This window comes from Papaver somniferum, chromosome 10 (assembly GCF_003573695.1).
Source record: "Papaver somniferum cultivar HN1 chromosome 10, ASM357369v1, whole genome shotgun sequence".
Classification (NCBI taxonomy): Eukaryota; Viridiplantae; Streptophyta; class Magnoliopsida; order Ranunculales; family Papaveraceae; genus Papaver; species Papaver somniferum.
In genome coordinates, this window is record NC_039367.1 from 61,753,955 (window position 1) to 61,772,372 (window position 18,418).

Consider the following 18,418-nt stretch of genomic DNA (forward strand, 5'->3'; position numbering starts at 1 on the left):
TTTGAGAAGGATTTTTTGCACGATGTTAGCCTTATGGAACCCAACCGGAGTTCGCGAGTTATGGGATGAATTTCTTCCACAACTGATTGAAGATCACCTCCGCTCCATCACAGAACAAGGTGTCATTAATCTTATGTTGCGGGAACTTAGTTCTAATCTTGGTCCAGATTTGATGAAGAAGTATGAGCTCTCAACCATCACTGAAGACGTAGGAACTTCAGGAACAAATGATTTGGTCATGGAATAAAATTTATTCCTATTCCTCCATAAGATTTGTCGGCTATCGACCAGCTAAACAATGACCAAAGGCATGTGTTTGACATGTAAAATTCCTTGCAACATATACTCATATTGTAATCTCAATTTTACTGAGCTATACTCGCCACGAATCATTCATTTTGAGTTTGTAGCAATCAACAAAGTGGTGGTAGTGTGTTCAGTTGACAAATAACATATAAAGCTTAGGTTAAACACTTATCTTAGTATTTTGTTGTATATGGGTTGATTTGTAATTGCATATTAACTCTTAATCAGGGTGGTGAACTCTGTTTCTCAGCGCGAAAGTTCTATATTCTTTATTGATGGTCCGGGTGGTTCAGGGAAAACTTTCCTGTATCGGGCGATACTGGCCTATCTAAGAACTGAAGGACATATTGCAATTGCAACGGCGACATCAGGAATCGCTGCAACCATGATTCCAGGTGGACGAACCGCTCATTATAGGTTCAAGATACCCGTACCAGCTGACTCAACATCTACATGCAATATACCTGTGGACACTGATTTAGCAGATCTCATTCGGAAGGCCAGCTTGATTATTTGGGACGAAGCAACAATGGATAACCGATATACATTTGAAGCTTTAGATCAGACATTAAGAGATGTAACTAAGGTTGAGCTACCATTTGGAGGTAAGATTTTGGTTTTGGGTGGTGATTTCCGTCAAGTGTTGCCTGTAATTGAACGTGGCACACGAGCACAGGCAGTAAGTGCATGCTTAACCAATGAAAAATTCTGGAAGCACGTCAAGGTAATTCATCTCAAAGAAAACATACGTTCAAGGTTGGATCCCGGCTCCTCAGAATTCTTGCTTCGCATTGGAGATGGAGTTGAGCCTTATGTTATGGTAGAGATGGTGAAACTTGCAGATGATACTGTGTTGGAATGGGATGGAGAGAAGGATGTTAGGAGATTGATTGACGAGGCTTTTCCAAGACTTGAAGAGAATGAATTTGACAAAGTTTATATGAGTCGGAGGGCCTTGATAACTCTAAAGAATGACGTTGTCGAAAAGCTCAATCAGAAAGTTGTTGAAATCTTCCCGGGAGCCGAGGTAGTGTATCACTCTTTTGACACGATAACAGATGACCCCAAGAATTTGTGGACAAAATATTTTCTCAATACTATTGTTCCAGGTGGATTACCTCCTCACAAGCTTATACTGAAGATAGGTTCTCCAATTATTCTCTCGAGAAACCTTGATCCAAAGTGTGGCCTTTGCAATGGAACAAGGTTATTGTGTCGAAGACTATTCACAAACTTCATCGATGCATAAATTGTTACAGGTAATTGCTCAGGGATGAGAGTGTTGATTCTGAGGATACTCATGAAGACTCCAAAAGAGTCGAAATTTCCTTTTAAGCTTACACGAAAGCAGTTTCCAGTTCGTGCAAGTTTTGCTCTTACGATAAACAAGTCTCAAGGGCAGACCATACCACATGTTGGTGTTTACCTACAAGAACATGTGTTTAGCCATGGACAGTTGTATATTGCTTTGTCCCGGGGAGTCTCAAGAACCACAATAAAAGTATTAGTTAAGACCGGGGCTCTTCCAGATGTTATAGGAACGTGTACCAGAAATGTTGTTTTTCAAGATGTCCTAAAATTATGTGATAGTGCTGGTTGATGTATTTAGGATTTATTTAATCCTAAATGAAATAAATATAATATTTACTGCTGGTATCTTGCTGATAAATATTTTATTATAACATCATATTTTTGCGAACATGGAATAACGTATGTAAGAGCTTGTTGTTTTCCGACGTCCAACGCATGTGCACTCCACTTGATAAGCAATATTGTGTTCACTTAAACACTTAAGAATTTAATCAAGATGCACATACACAAAGTGTTTTAGTGATCAATGATATCTTAGAGGTGTTTATGGAGGTGTAGATGGTTCGTGTATCTTGATCTTTTTTTTCATTCATTGACCTAATTATGTTTCTCAGAGGAAAGTTAGGTCAATAGAGGATGACTCTAGCTATCAACTAGGACAAAAAAGTGTCGGGGATTAATTTTCTAGTTGAAAGAGTCTTTCTATTATAGATGTTCAAGACTGATAGTTGCTTAGAATTCAATCTCAAATAACTCGAGATTCAAGCAAATACTTTTTCTATTTAGATGAAACTCTAATTAGAGTTTCAAGTAAGTATGTGAGAAATTTGTCTTGAAATCACATAAAAGAATATACATAGTGGTTCGGGTACCTGCACCGGTTATAATGATAGTTCTTAGAAAATATGCCTTTGAACTAATAAGCAATATTGTGTTCACTTAAACACTTAAGAATTTAATCAAGATGCACATACACAAAGTGCTTTAGTGATCAACAATATCTTAGAGGTATTTATGAGAGTCATATCAATACTAAACATATTTAAAAAAGGGGATTTTGCGTTTCCCCCCCAAAATAAATGGCTATTTTGCATTTTCCCCTCTTTAAATTATTAATTGGTGAAACCCCCTTTAAAGTGGATGTGCCGTAACTGGCCAGTTATTTTCTACACGTGCAGTGCACCTGTGTGAAACTAAATGATGACAACCCAAGTAGAGATAGTTACCTTACATGTGGCACCTTCTGAGCCTATCTTTCACATCAAAAATAATAATAATAATAATAAATAAAAAAAACCATCGCCACCGTACCTCACTCCTATAATTTTACTCCGTCATCGGATTCTACATTGCTGAAACCTTAAACAATCACTCCCAATTTTTCACAATACTCAAACGCCCTTCAAGCAATCACCATATCTCTATCCAAATCAAAGCATATCCAAAGAAGGTTTTCCTGCTGGATTATATAGTGACGCCATTAATGGAGAGTTCAAAAGGTTGTTGTGGTTAGTAACCATGGTGAAAATCTTAATTCAAGAGCTTATATATCATGTGATAACTCATCATATGCACTATCCCATCAATAAACTCATCATCAATTAGTAAATTCGATGAGCAAATGTTGTTGTTTCCCATATCAATTTTATAGTAGATCCCCTGAGAACATCAAATAAAATGTATCAAAATCCATGCCCGCATCAATTTTATTGTTGCTGCTGTTATGGGTGGTGATGTTGGATTGAATTTATCTCTGAAATCAAATTAGGGCTTAGTTTTGTTTTCCCTGGAGAATTAGTTGCAGAGAAATATTGGCGAAGATGAAGGAGATGACGAAGAAGAAAGAGATCTAATATCTGTCCGTTCATCTATTTCAGTTGTTTGCAACCGCAAGATCAAATTGTTATTCTTCAAACACGTGTAACTAATTTTGGATTTTCCATTATATTATTTTATTATAGTCATACGTGCACTACACGTGCATGATTTAACTCCCAGTTACGGCGCATCCACATTAAAGGGGGTTTCACCAATTAGTAATTAAAAACGGGGGAAATACAAAATAGCCATTTATTTTGGAGGGGAAACGCAAAATCCCCCTTTTAAAAAATAAGTCTTTGAGCATCAACTAAAATTTATTGGGACTGTTGGTGAGACGGTTTGTGAACCATTAGGAAGTTCATGAATCCCGGACACTACGGTTCATGAACCGTTTAGCGGCTCATGAACTCATATGTCAACGGTTCGTGAACTGGGTTCGCCAACCATTGGTCTTTTACCAATTTCAGATCACCACAGTTCGTCACCCGGGTTGGCAAACTGTCCCATTTTGAACTTTACGGTTTGCGAACTGGTTCGCCAACCTTCCTGTATTCCAGATACTCATATATTCATGATTTGCGAGATGGTTCGCCAACCTACCCTGAGTCTAAATTACCATAATTCTTATTTTCCTCTTTGATGTTTGAAACCTTCCCAGATGCCATAAATATGAATATCATTGCTTGGGCAATTTTTAAATGATACGCAAACATTAATTCTTGAACATAAGTTGTTTCAAACTAAGATTGATTGGACCAATGAACATCTATTGCTTGAATCATATTTCGAGATGTTTAACAAGACAAGCTTGACTTGAAATTTTTTCTTTGAAATAAATCTCTTAGATGTCTAAGACATAGTCTCATGCAGATAAAATGGTAAAGCTTGTGAGTAAATAGAATGGTCCAGTCTTCACATAGCTTGTGAAGTTCTCTGAATATCTTCGCCGATCTTTAGTTTTCGAGGGTTATTCGGTAAGGTATGATACTCAACTACCAATTTCTACATCTAGTACGGGACTTGACTTAGTAGACTAGAAATCAAGATATAGTTTTGTTCAACTAACATTAACAACAAGCTTGAGATAGAAAAACTCATGGGTTCGACGAAGCAGTGCTCTAACATTCTTCTACACGATCAGGTTCACAGACTTTTAGTTTAACATATCAATTGTGGAAGAGATAAGAGAAAAACTCTGCATACGTATTGTCCAAGGGGCTTAACTTATATGTACTTGCAATTGTATTGGGTTTTTTCCATAATGGTTGCAGAACGAAAGAATAGGTGGTGTACTTGGTACGCTAACCTTTTTAGTAATCCTCATATATCCAGAAGCTGGTTAAAGCTATTGTCGACAATTGTTTTTATCCCAAAAAAAAAGATATTCTAATTTGAAGTAGAGATAATAGTGGTCACCCTACTTTTAAGAGTACCTACAATTATTTATGTTAAAATTTTTTTTGGGAGCTTGATGAAAATAAAAAATGGACTAAACTGTGACATTTGTTTATCCTTTTACATATTTAACATTTTTATGGCTGCTTTAAACTCAGGTCAGAGCTAACTTGTATCAAAGATGACTGACTATATTTACAAAAATATCTTATTTATTGTTCAAACCAAGAAACTATTGAACATCTTTTTATTCAGTGTCCTTGGACGATTAAAATTCGATAAATGGGCTCAACAACAATAACAATGGTCTCTATTAAGAAATCATGTCAACCTTAACTGAAGTCTCAACAATGTTAGCATGTTCCCTTCAAAGAATAAGTCTTTTAAGGCTTGATTTCCTCTTTCATCACGTGGGAAACCTGGAATGCTAGGAAGTCTGACATTTTTAGGAATGTTACGCCTCATTCCTTATCTTTGATTACTATGATAATAAACAAAGCAGTGGAATGCCATATTCATATTTCTCATAATATGAGTTCAACTCGATGTAAGCAAATGATTATTGTAACATGAGATGTCCAACTATTGATTATAATAAGTTAAAAACAGTGGTGCAGCTAATCATCTTGGTTTAATTTGCATAAATTGATAGTATTCTCAGGGATGAAAAATGGGACTTCATTGGAGATTATATATGTAAAATACATTTACAAAAAATGGCAACAACATGACTGAACTTCGAGTAATCAAGGATGGCCCATCTAGCTCACAAATTAGACAGAAAGAAGCCATGGTGGAGAGTGATTCCACATATATTACTAATGTTTGTAAAAGTCCAGTTCTTTTTCTTTCTTTTTTAACCAATATCTTAGGTGATATCTAATTCCTTGATACGTCATATGGAGTCTGTTCTCTTTGTACCATAGGCATACAAAAAATAATACAAATGTTGATATTTTGGCTTTAAAAGCAGATAATGAAAATTTATCTGAAGAGTGAATTAATACACCCCCCACATTCCTTGGTGTCTGTTTTGTTGAATGATTGTTTGTTTTTGTAAAATGGTAATATGATTATTATTTTTGAGAGTCGTTGTTGTAAATAGGATTCGATTCAGACTTGTGAAGGAAATGGAATTTTTAGATTAAAAAAATATATATATATATATATAAATATTAACAATGGGTGAGAGGTATTGGGACTAAGGATTTGGCTGAATTCACTACACAAGGTTCATTCATATATTATTTGACAAATAAAACTCAATAAAATTAACATAGACTCTGATTTTGCCAAGATAGATTCTTAAAACATTGATTGTAAGTCCTAAGCATGATGTATCAAAACAACTAAGCTAAGCATACATCATCAAATTAAATAACAACCAATTAATTCAAATCATATTTCAATTTTAGATTAATGCAAAAGTCATAAAAAAGAATAAAATAAATTACCCCAAGGATGAAATTCAGCCTCCTCCGTCGTCCCAGTGTTGGGTTTTAGCTCCTCATGATGAAAACACGCTCAAAATATATTTTTATAGCTCAAATGGTGTTTACAATGGAGAGAAAAGGAGAAAATGGTGTAAAACTGTAATCTGCGACGCACAAAAAGCGTCACAGAATGAACGATAAAACACAAGTGCTTCTGATGTTTAGACTGCACTGCGACCCACGACTGTGCGTCTTAGACACTGTTGACAAACCACTGTCCTTGCGAGTCTGTTCTTCGTGTTCTTCATCATCAGCAGCAGCAGAAACAGAGTTTCATCAACTCTTGATTTCTGCTTCTCTGGACCTTCTCTCGACCCCAAACTCTCGACACCTCTTCTATGAGTCCCCAACACTCTATATATACTCCACAGGATCAAGAAGTCTCGCTATAACTCGAGATAATTCTCTCTTAACTCGGTTTGATGAAAAAATATTCTGGGAATATTTTCTTCCCTGATTTAGCTTCTCACGCGTAGATTTCCATCCTGGTCACTCTAGAAATGTTTACACACGACCCGCAATGTTGCTAGAGCCCTCATGCATGAGCAGAACACGCTCAAATCTTCTCCAATCTCGTGTCCAACCCGTGTTTCTCTGTTTTGCATTCCGTGAATTATCCAGCTAATTCTGGCCAAATTTGATCGAACCAAAATCCCAAAATGTGTTTGCTAGGACATATCACAACTTCCTACCAAAAATCAGCCATTGAATCGCCCTAGAACACGTTCAAAAATTCCAACAAAACATCTGCCAGTTGATAGTATTTTTTCCCGCCAATATTTGGTTTTTGAATTTGGGAAGAAGATGTCCTCCCCCCCTAACCAGAACTGGGGTGCGAATAGCAGCTGCCTTTGGGGTGACCTAGGGTGCCCCTTAGTAATTGAGGTGCCCCTTATCCAACGGTGAGAGTCCGAATAACACGTGTCCTCCGGGGCTTTTACCAACTTTTCGAGCCGAATTTTCCAAAAAATGTTTATTTTCCAAAGGTGCCTACAAACACATAAAACACCAAAATTAGTACAAAATCGAGTGCCAACAATATATAGTATTGAGATCAAATTAAACACAAAAATGTGTCTATCAAATACCCCCAAACTTATTATTTGCTAGTCCTCGAGCAAAATTTATTTTTGAAAAGATAAAAAGACTACACTTAGCACGTGCAGCAGGCCGTTAAACCGCTAGGTGGCCCTAGCGGCGGAGTGTTGTCTCCGGAGGGTTTACCAGAGGTGTACCCACAAAACCTTTACTCCTAATTGGTCACAAGTATCCAAAGAGCTATGAGGACATACATATTCTCAACCTATCTCCAAGTAAGTAGAATGCCAGAGAAATTAAAGGTGTCAGCTCTAAAGCTGACTGAAGAAAAGGGGAGACACATCCACACCACTGCTAGATAAAGAGATATCCGCTACACAGCTAGATAAACATTGTAAGATGCGTCCGCTGCTTTACAGCTGGATAAGATTAGGAGAGAGATAAAAATGAGAGGGACATCTGCTACACAGCTGGACTAATTACGTGTGATGAGTTAAACCAGTGCTAGAAAGATTTTTGCCAGATTGAAAGCAGACTAACAAAGCAACCAAAATGCATCTTTCTTCGACTCTCTCACAGTGCTCAGTAGAAACAACGCTTCTTCGGTCTTCAACTGTTGATGATAAACTCTCGAACCTCATAGAACCTTGACAATTAACTCTTCTCTTCGATTTCTTGCTTGACTTATAAATTTCTTCTTCCCTATGGCCTTATTGAACAAAAAACGTAATGATGTTTCATTTTTTTTTTTTTCATTTTTTTTTTTTTTTTTTTTTTTGAAAACAAAAAATTACAAGACAAAAATTTACATGGCCATGAGAGAAGGACTTTCAAAACTTGGATCTTCGCAACTTGTGATGTCTTGGTATCATGGATTCTAACAACTTATATCATTTGCTCTTATAACTTCAACTTTGATTTTTGAATTATTCTCTTCTATTGTTGCTTCTAAACCTAAAACGTCTTCAACTTTCTTCATAGATTTTGATGTCGCTCCGCTTGTTGATGATGATAAGTTTCTACTGAGAGAGAGTCGCAATCCAGTAACTAAGACTACATTGTGAGGTTGCTTTGTCTTTCTGGCATTTCCCTGACCTACTTGCCTTTCCATCATGTATGGTTAGGTCCATCACGGTTACCCTCTAAAAGGAACAAGTTCTCTCCTGAATTTCAAGGATCTCAATGTCTTTTTCTCTAATGTCTCAATAAGTTGTTATCTCTAGCATTCCAATTTCTATCTTTTCGGTGAGAAACAGTATGTAAACTTAGCTAACCGGATACCATGTGACGCTAGAAGTTTCAAAAGTGCAACTAAAAAGTTTCTCCCCCCCCAAACTTAAATCTAACATTGTCCTCAATGTTCTAAAGATAAAATTAAAAGCATATGAACAAGGAGAAACTGTTACCATTTGAAGCAAAAGAGTTAAGGAAAGATATTACCGTGTCGCATGAGATTGGGTTACCTCCCAAGAAGTGCTAAGTTTAAAGTCTTCAGCCAGACATCGGAAGGAATTAGTCACCTCATAGAATCAAAAAGTAACAGCCGAAATAACTGTGGGTCTTCAAAACCAAAAGAGCTGACCAAAGGAAACTACAATAACCCAAGAAAGTGAACAAGGATAGCATGCCCTTATCTAGTTTCCTGATTAAGATATTTATATCTAATTGTGGTTCAGGTTCTAAGAAAGGGTCTAAATAAAAATTTTCATTGGTTGCGTTTCTTCATAGGTGGGATCCGAATCATTAGGTCCTAGAGTCTGGAAAAACTCAAATATGATCTTAGAAGCGCACAATAATAACCTAAATAACTGAGGATCCTCTAAGTCAATAAGATTTGACTTACAAAATTGACCACAATGAGAGTAGTGGTCACTCTTAAGCAAATGTGTCGATTCTAATTTCCTAAAGCATTTAGGTTTAGTCTCACAACTTAATATTCGACACATTTGAAATATAAACGTTCCCACATTTGGAAGAAAACTATTTGGTGGGAAAACAAAGTCAATCTGGGTATCATAGCCTGGGAAACCACATCAACCAGAGGATGGGTTTCTAACGACTGAACTTCTTCCTGGACATCATTAGGTTCGGGAAAACGAGTATGAAGGTAATCTTGTAAAATGGTCGAGGCAGTATGTCAAGTCCAAGAGGGATCTTTAAGAGTAAAGCACAAGGATGATAATCACCCCCAAACTTAGATTTTGGGTATCTCTAGATAGACTAGCTACAATTTCCTTAATTTCTAGATCATTAATCCTGAAAATGTCAATTGCTCTTCGTTATACTCAAGGACATCCTCTCACTCATTTAACTCTACGAGTTCATTTCTTCGTCTAAGACTATTGTTTCTAAGTCGCTAGACTCTAAAACAATTTTCGGAATAAACCCGTTCCTCTAAACCACTATCGGCTTCGTAATCAAAAGGAAAAACTACATCGTCTAAAACGGTGGTATCCCTAATCAAATCCTCGTCCTTTTGAATAGGTGAATAATCATAAAAATTATTTGGATTTGAACTAGAAATAATATAATCATTATAAAGCTCAATTGGATTAATAGATTCCTGATCACTATGCCTACATTTCAGATTCTTCATTACTACTATCCTCATCATAATAGTACAAAGATGATTGAACCTTATCTAAATAAGTAGTGTCTTTTATTCTAACCTCGTCCTCTAAATTAGGCAAATATTCACTATTGATATCAAGGGTAGAATTAGAAACCCTATTTTGGAAATTTAGATTATTTCGAGCAGCATTAGCCAACTGTTCATTTTCTGCCTCTAGACGTGCCTGAATTTCACTGAGCATAACACTTATACGTTTACCACTCTCGTTTATCATCTCAGAATATCGTGTACACTCTTCTTTTGAACTATTCATTGCAACTAAACGTTTATACGTCCTTTCAATCCGTGTTTGGGTCTCTTCTAGAGATGGAACAGGTTCAGAAATATCATAATCAGGACTAGTTTCCAAAAACGAGTAACCAGTACTACATTGTTCCTGATTTTCTTGCTCGTAAGACCAATTCGCGTGTGGATAGTAATTGGGCTCACCATGGTATGAAACATAACCTTGAAAAGGTTGGCGTTCCCAACTACTATTCCCACCATGGTCATAAAAATTATGATGTCCATATTCAAATTCAGATCGATACTCATTGTATTGGCTTCTGTCATACCAGTTCGACATTCTTAATTGCAAGGGAATTCTACACAATCACAAACAAGGCTGACTCGACCAAATCAAACCTACTGATTTCTAGCAAACAAAAAGCATGATGGCTCCACTTAGATTGTTTCTAGACCAGCTTCTAATCATTCGAAAGGGAATTCGTTACAATTTAAGCAAACCCCTCTGGAATCAATCCGAGTCAAAGTAAGTTGAATTGAGGAGAGGGAAGCTCAGTGGAGCTTTGATACCCAAGGCCTCACCGCTATCACAAGGCGGCGCAGTCACGCATTCAACTCACAGAAACCATCATGAACTTCGAAGTATGCTAAAAGAGTAACCAATATTTTTCGAACGACTTTCCTACTAAGCTCGTTACCCTATAGGTCTCGTTCTAGTCAAAATTTTAAGCTTAGGTTCGCGTTTGGTTTCGTTTTCCTAAAGCGGGCAAGAAGGGAGCGGTGATGAAATCCGAACCCTTATCTTGTATTGGCCAGGCCTTGCCCTTTACTAGGAATTTAAAAACAGTCCAAATTCGTCCTCAATCAATGAATCACCTTAAGGAATACAATAACTCGCTTACAGAAGATTCGCGAGTGTTTCGATGGAGTTACCTCCCGTACCAGACGGGGGATGAACCGTTGAAGTCGACTCGGGCCACGACTCCTATGTCATGTACGAACCCAATGGCCGAGACGATATTGTAATCGTCGTCCTTCCCTGCAAACAGTTTATATTGATTTTTTTTTTATATAACCCTTCTGTAGGGTTTAAAATTAAAATAAATTGTCCAAAGTCCAGTCCAATGAAAAGAAATACAAAAAATAATAATAATAATTACAAAAATAAATAAATGGAAACTCTCTTAAAAAAAAAAAATAAAAAAATAAATAATTCTCTCTCTCTTTTTTTTTCTCTCTTTTTTCCTTATTTTTTTGCTTTGTCTTTTTTCCTTCTCTTTTAGCTTTAAGCTTTGATTCCAAGGTCTTTAGTATCCAACTTCAAACCTGTAATACAAAGACACAACCAAAGAGACGTAAAAAGAACAAATGGAATAATAAAAAATAATAAAAACCTAAAAATTCTACCTAAGCACAAATCCGCGTCGGCGGCGCCAAAATGATTATTATTTTTGAGAGTCGTTGTTGTAAATAGGATTCGTTTCAGACTTGTGAAGGAAATGGAATTTTTAGATTAAAAAAAAATATATATACAAAAATATTAACAATGGGTGAGAGGTACTGGGACTAAGGATTTGGCTGAATTCACTACACAAGGTTCATTCATATATTCTTTGACAAATAAAACTCAATAAAATTAACATAGACTCTGATTTTGCCAAGATAGATTCTTAAAACATTGATTGTAAGTCCTAAGCATGATGTATCAAAACAACTAAGCTAAGCATACATCATCAAATTAAATAACAACCAATTAATTCAAATCATATTTCAATTTTAGATTAATGCAAAAGTCATAAAAAGGAATAAAATAAATTACCCCAAGGATGAAATTCAGCCTCCTCCGTCGTCCCAGTGTTGGGTTTTAGCTCCTCATGATGAAAACACGCTCAAAATATATTTTTATAGCTCAAATGGTGTTTACAATGGAGAGAAAAGGAGAAAATGGTGTAAAACTGTAATCTGCGACGCACAAAAAGCGTCACAGAATGAACGATAAAACACAAGTGCTTCTGATGTTTAGACTGCACTGCGACCCACGACTGTGCGTCTTAGACACTGTTGACAAACCACTGTCCTTGCGAGTCTGTTCTTCGTGTTCTTCATCATCAGCAGCAGCAGAAACAGAGTTTCATCAACTCTTGATTTCTGCTTCTCTGGACCTTCTCTCGACCCCAAACTCTCGACACCTCTTCTATGAGTCCCCAACACTCTATATATACTCCACACGATCAAGAAGTCTCGCTATAACTCGAGATAATTCTCTCTTAACTCGGTTTGATGAAAAAATATTCTGGGAATATTTTCTTCCCTGATTTAGCTTCTCACGCGACTCTAGAAATGTTTACACACGACCCACAATGTTGCTAGAGCCCTCATGCATGAGCAAAACACGCTCAAATCTTCTCCAATCCCGTGTCCAACCCGTGTTTCCCTGTTTTGCATTCCGTGAATTATCCATCTAATTCTGGCCAAATTTGATCGAACCAAAAGCCCAAAACGTGTTTGCTAGGACATATCACAACTTCCTACCAAAAATCAGCCATTGAATCGCCCTAGAACACGTTCAAAAATTCCAACAAAACATCTGCCAGTTGATAGTATTTTTTCCCGCCAATTTTTGGTTTTTGAATTTGGGAAGAAGATGTCCTCCCCCTAACCAAAACCGGGGTGCGAATAGAAGCTGCCTTTGGGGTGACCTGGGGTGCCCCTTAGTAATTGAGGTGCCCCTTATCCGACGGTGAGAGTCCGAATAACACGTGTTCTTCGGGGCTTTTACCAACTTTTCGAGCCGAATTTTCCAAAAAATATTTATTTTCCAAAGGTGCCTACAAACACATAAAACACCAAAATTAGTACAAACTCGAGTGCCAACAATATATAGTATTGAGATCAAACTAAACACAAAAATGTGTCTATCATAATATAAAGTTCGATCTCTGAGATTTGTGAAGATTTGTTTTAGACCTAAATTCCGATTTAAACTAGTAAATAAATAAAAGATGATAACAATATCAAGAGAAATTGGAACTCAGGATTCCGTCATTAATCATATTCAAGTGATACATGACTCTGTTTCTTTGCGAAAAAATATATTTTTAAAACATTAATTGTAAATCATAAGCATGGCACATCAAAAGATCTAAGTCTAAGCATACACCATCAGACAAAATCACAACTAATTAATGAAACTCATAGATCATAAAATTAATGCAAAAAGTAAAAACAAAAATTGAATATAATTACAATTCAATTGTAAAGTATGGCTTCGTTCATTTTTCTCGTGGTTGGGCTCATCTCATCATGCAAAGTGAATGGTGTCAGCGGCAAAAGGTAGAGTTTATGAAGACTTTTACCAAAAACTAGGCACATAAGAGGGTGAGAAGGGGGTCTACAAGATTGCTCGGTTGCGGGAAAAGAAAACTCGAGACCTTATCCGGGTCAAGTGCATTAAGGATGTGGACGGTCGCGTTTTAGTAGAAGACGCCGAGATAAAGACACGATGAAAGGATTACTTCGATAATCTTTTCAATGCTGATGACGGTAACCCTCCAGTCAATCTGGTGGGATCCAGTGAACGTGTAGACCCGCAAGAGGAGGACATCCCCATCAACCTCGAAAGTGAGGTAAAAGAGGCCCTAAAAGGAACTAAACGAGAGAAGTCATAGGGACCTGATACCATCCCGATTGAGGTGTGGAAGTGTTTGGGAGATGAGGGGATTACTTGGTTGACCAAGCTCTTCAATAGTATCTGCCGGTCAAACTGGATGCCTAATGAGTGGCGAAGAAGTGTCACCTTGCCGATCTATAAGAATAAAGGGGATATCCAGAATTGTATTAATTACAGGGGCATCAAACTTATGAGCCACAGAATGAAACTCTGGGAAAGTATCATCGATCGTCGGCTCAGAGGGAAATCTAGCGTTACGAAGAATCAATTTGGGTTTATGCCAGGGAGATCTACCACTGAAGCGATTTTCTTGGTTAGACAACCAATGGAGCGCTACCGGGAACAAATGTGAAACCTGCATATGGTATTCATTGACCTTGAGAATGCATATGACAAAGTCCCACGAGAGGTAATGTGGTGGGCACTCGAACAAAAGATGGTATCACCTAAATATGTATCACTAATCAAGGATATGTATGAGGGAGCGGTCACAGGGGTCAGGACGTGCGACGGTGTCTCGAACGACTTTCCTATCAAGATCGGACTACACCAAGGGTCGGCCTTGAGTCCATACTTATTTGCGCTAGTATTGGACCAAGTCACCAAGGATATACAGGGGGGGATCCTTGGTGTATGCTCTTCACAGACGATGCGGCACTTATTGGGAGTCAAAACATGAGGTAGAGGGTAAGATTGAGTGGTGGCGCCAGACTTTGGAAGCTAAGGGCTCCAGACTCAGTAGAACCAAGACTGAGTATCTGAGGTGTGACTTTGACGAAACCGGGACGGATGATGGAGAACTATTGCTAGACGGACAGATCGTACCAAGAAAAAAATACTTTCGATACCTGGGATCTATGATCCAGAGTGATGGGGACATATGCGACGACATTCGACATAGAACCCATTCGGGGTGGGCAAGATGGAGACTGACGACGTGAGTCCTGTGTGATCGTAAGGTCTCAGATAAACTGAAAGGAAAGTTCTACAAAATGACAATCCGACCCGCGATGCTGTATGGAGCAGAATGTTGGGCGACTAGAAAACCACACATCAGAGAGCTCCATGCGATGGAAATGAGGATGCTAAGGTGGGCATGTGGGCATACAAGACACGATAAAATCATAAATGAGTTTGTCTGTGCTAAACTTGGGGTAGCACCAATGGAGGATATACTCTCACAACACCGGTTATGTTGGTTCGGGCATCTCCAACGAAGACCACCTGATACCCAGGTTCGCTTAGGACGTATCACACGGGCGGAAGGTATAATGAAGCGTAGAGGACGGCCAAAACTGACCTTGGATGAATTGATTATATGGGATTTGACAGACCGAGGCTTGGAGAGAGAGGTGGCGCTTGACAGAACTGCGTGGAAAACAACAATCCATGTGAAAGAGGTATGTACACGAGGTACGTGAGTTGTCCCTATTACTTTTGAATCTCTCCTTTTTTAGTAGGATTGTCCAAAAGTAACACTACCCAACACTGTTGAACGTTAAGGCCGTCGTTATCGATGCATCAGGCGTTTTGCCCTTCTGGGTGGCTTAAGGTATGTCTGGATTTCAGTCCAGGTGTATGCTCGCCTTCGTCCAGGGTCACACTCTTTCGGTGGCTATACCTTCAACATGCGAACATGTAAAACCATTCTACGGCGGGTCGGCAAGTGTCCCTTTCTCTGCCCTTTGTACATGGATAAAGTGGATATGTCGCTTTAATGGTCGCGAATGCGTAAACCCAACTAGAGTAGTGTATCCACTCCCTGTTCATCACAAACACGACATAGAATGTGTTAAGGATTACTCTTACCAATGGGTAAGTTGTGTCTAGGCCTGCAGGCATCCGGCGTAAAAACTTCGCCGCATCTTTGGAGAGAAGATCTTTACGGGATATTATCTCCGCCCGACCCGATACTTGTTATTAGAAAAAGGGCTCTGGTTTCTGGTTTCTGGGCTTAGCTCATCATGCTCAAAATACTCTCAAAAGATAAATGCATAGATCAAAAGTGTTTGAAAAAGAACAAAATATAAGAAAAATAATATAACAGCGTCGCAAATGAACTATTACATAAAAAATAAGACTATGCGGAAAACAACAGTTTTCTGCTGTAGAATACGCCGCGGTTCTCTGCAATTGTTTTGTCCTGTGGTCTGTTCTTCATCTTCAGATGCAGAAAAATTCTCTGCAACTAGTTTTCTTCGATTCTAAACTCCCTAATCACTCTTTAACCCCCCTGTGACTCGACACTAGCTTATTTATACACCACATGCTAAGTTCTCTCGAAAAAATAAATTTTTTTCTTTTACGCGTCTCCCTGTTATACTATAAACTCTCTGTACATGATGGGTACCAATCCTATGAGAGTTATCTTCTCCCTAATCCTAAATACTTTCCAGTTTAAAATCTAGAAGTCCGAAAACACTATTTCTTCACTGTTTTAGCCTAGATAACAAGAAATCATCCTTTGTTTTACGTTTCTAAACAAATTATCAATCATGTTACTCCAAGTCCAGATCCTTTAAAAATATCCTTAAAAATATCTTCTAAATTCTCACAGAGAATTATGTAGATGAACAACGTTTTTTCCGCCAAATTGGTGAAGAAGGGGTTACTTGAATCCAAAATGTGGGTGCCCTTATCAACTAGGGTGCCCATATCCAAAGTGAGGGTTTCTTTAGTAAATTTTATGGGCGCCTTTATCACTTTCTGAGCCAATTTTTCGACAAAAACTTATTTCTCAAAAACACCTAGAAACACAATAAGTATAAAATTGAGTACTAACAACATAGATAATTGAAAAATGTTAAGACACAAAACTTCGAATAATCATTTTCCCCTGTTTGAACTACGTACATTTCCCTTTTTTCGATTTCAAAAGAATTACCAACCCTATTTTGATGTATAAGGTTACTAACAATCCATATCCAAGACAAAATCAGAGAAAATCGCGTGAGATTTATGCCCAGAATAATATGCAGATGAACAACCATTTTTCAGTTGTAGTTATCTAAAATCGGTGAGAGGATAAAGTGGGATTCTAGGGTTTCTGAAAGTGAGTTACGGGAGATTGAGAACGAAGAGTCTTCGCCTAAACCACACACAATGTTCGTTCAAAGGCTGCTTCAGTCACATGAGAGATTAGAGATGGTCTTAGGGAGGGAAGCAGATGAAGATAGAGGTCAGAGAGTTCTAAGTTTTGAAGAAGAATTGGTCTGAGAGGTTATGAGAAAGATCGTCTTAGCTTGGAGAAATAGAGGACCTATTTATAGCTGAATTCTCTAATCTTAGGTTGGTAAAGATAAGATTGCTTTTCGTGCGGTGCGGAGCAATTCTCCCGTCTCTTCAGGAATCGGTAGATATAAACTAGGTTGAGTTTATCTCATTATTCCATCGCCTTTACTCTCTTCTACGGTGAGAAATAAGCTGGGTATTTCTCACACGTGTCGTAGACCGCCAGACCAAAAATCTAATTGCTATCCCCCCATTTGTGTGAAGCTAAGTCAACCTTTGTGATGATGTGTTGAGAGAGATAAATATTCTCTTGAGCCGAGTTGACCAAGATAGAGAGATATTCTCTAATTTGTGAGAATGACTAGGATGAGTCACGTGAAAAGGCATGTGATGCCTCAGAGTTCGTTTGGAGAGTCTGAAAGGAGACTTGATTCCTACACGAGGCTCGTGCCTGGGGAATATTCAAAGATATCACGAGAGATTTGAATCTCTCCGAGAGATGGAAATCTCTTCGAGATTTTGAGGAGAGATGAGAATCTCTTGGGGATTTTGCAGAAAGATGTGAATCTCTTCGAGATTTTGAGGAAAGATGTGAATCTCTCGGAGATTTTGCAGAGAGATGTGAATCTCTCCTGGATTTTGAGTAGAGATGAGAATCTTTCGGAGATTTTCAGAGAGATGTGAATCTCTCATGGATTTTGAGGAGAGATGAGAATCTCACCGAGATTTTGCAGAGAGATGTGAATCTCTCCGAGATTTTGCAGAGAGATCCAAATCTCTTTGTGGTCAGCTGGGACTCGTCCTGAAGAGAGAGAAAGGGCTTTGTACGCCCGACTAATGTCTCTGCGATACTTTGGCTCACTTGCCTTTGACCAGCGTTTCTTGCAGAGATGTGTCAGAAATCAATTGTGTCCGTATTTATGGGGCTGACATGACCAGTGTATCTCGGAAGGATGTTCTAGGAGTCTGTCGAACGGGCCCAGAGACAGAATAACCAGCGTATCTCGCGGGGATGTCCTAGGAATTATTTTGAAGACTCGGTAAGTCGAGTCAGAGCCTAGAGTAGACATGACCAGTGTATCTCGCGATGATGTACCAGGGGAAAGGCACTTTCCCTTTACTTGAAGCCCAACCAGTTTCATGTGAGTGTAAGCCATGTACCAAAATAGAATAAAAGAAACTATTGTGCATCCATAATCGAACTGGTACGCAAAATATCTATAGCGTTATAGTTTGTTTGTAGGGTATATTAATTATATTTCCTTCCTTTTCAAACCCAACAAATATATCTTTATT

The 18,418-nt window shown here is 38.1% G+C and overlaps 1 protein-coding gene across 1 annotated transcript; it reads left to right on the forward strand.

The window, feature by feature from the left end:
* The first annotated feature begins 22 nt into the window (after positions 1-22).
* On the forward strand, positions 23-1,555 carry LOC113315709 (ATP-dependent DNA helicase pfh1-like). Its single transcript, XM_026563965.1, has 2 exons — positions 23-180; positions 535-1,555. The coding sequence occupies exons 1-2, from the start codon at positions 23-25 to the stop codon at positions 1,553-1,555; spliced, it is 1,179 nt and encodes a 392-aa protein (XP_026419750.1).
* Positions 1,556-18,418: the final 16,863 nt, after the last annotated feature.

What these genes read in the sequence shown, in the direction of transcription:
- LOC113315709 (XM_026563965.1), top strand. Translation starts at nt 23, where the DNA reads ATGTTAGCCTTATGGAACCCAACCGGAGTTCGCGAGTTATGGGATGAA. An exon ending in GGTCCAGATTTGATGAAGAA is followed by an intron (nt 181 to 534) that starts GTATGAGCTCTC and finishes ACTCTTAATCAG; the next exon opens with GGTGGTGAACTCTGTTTCTC.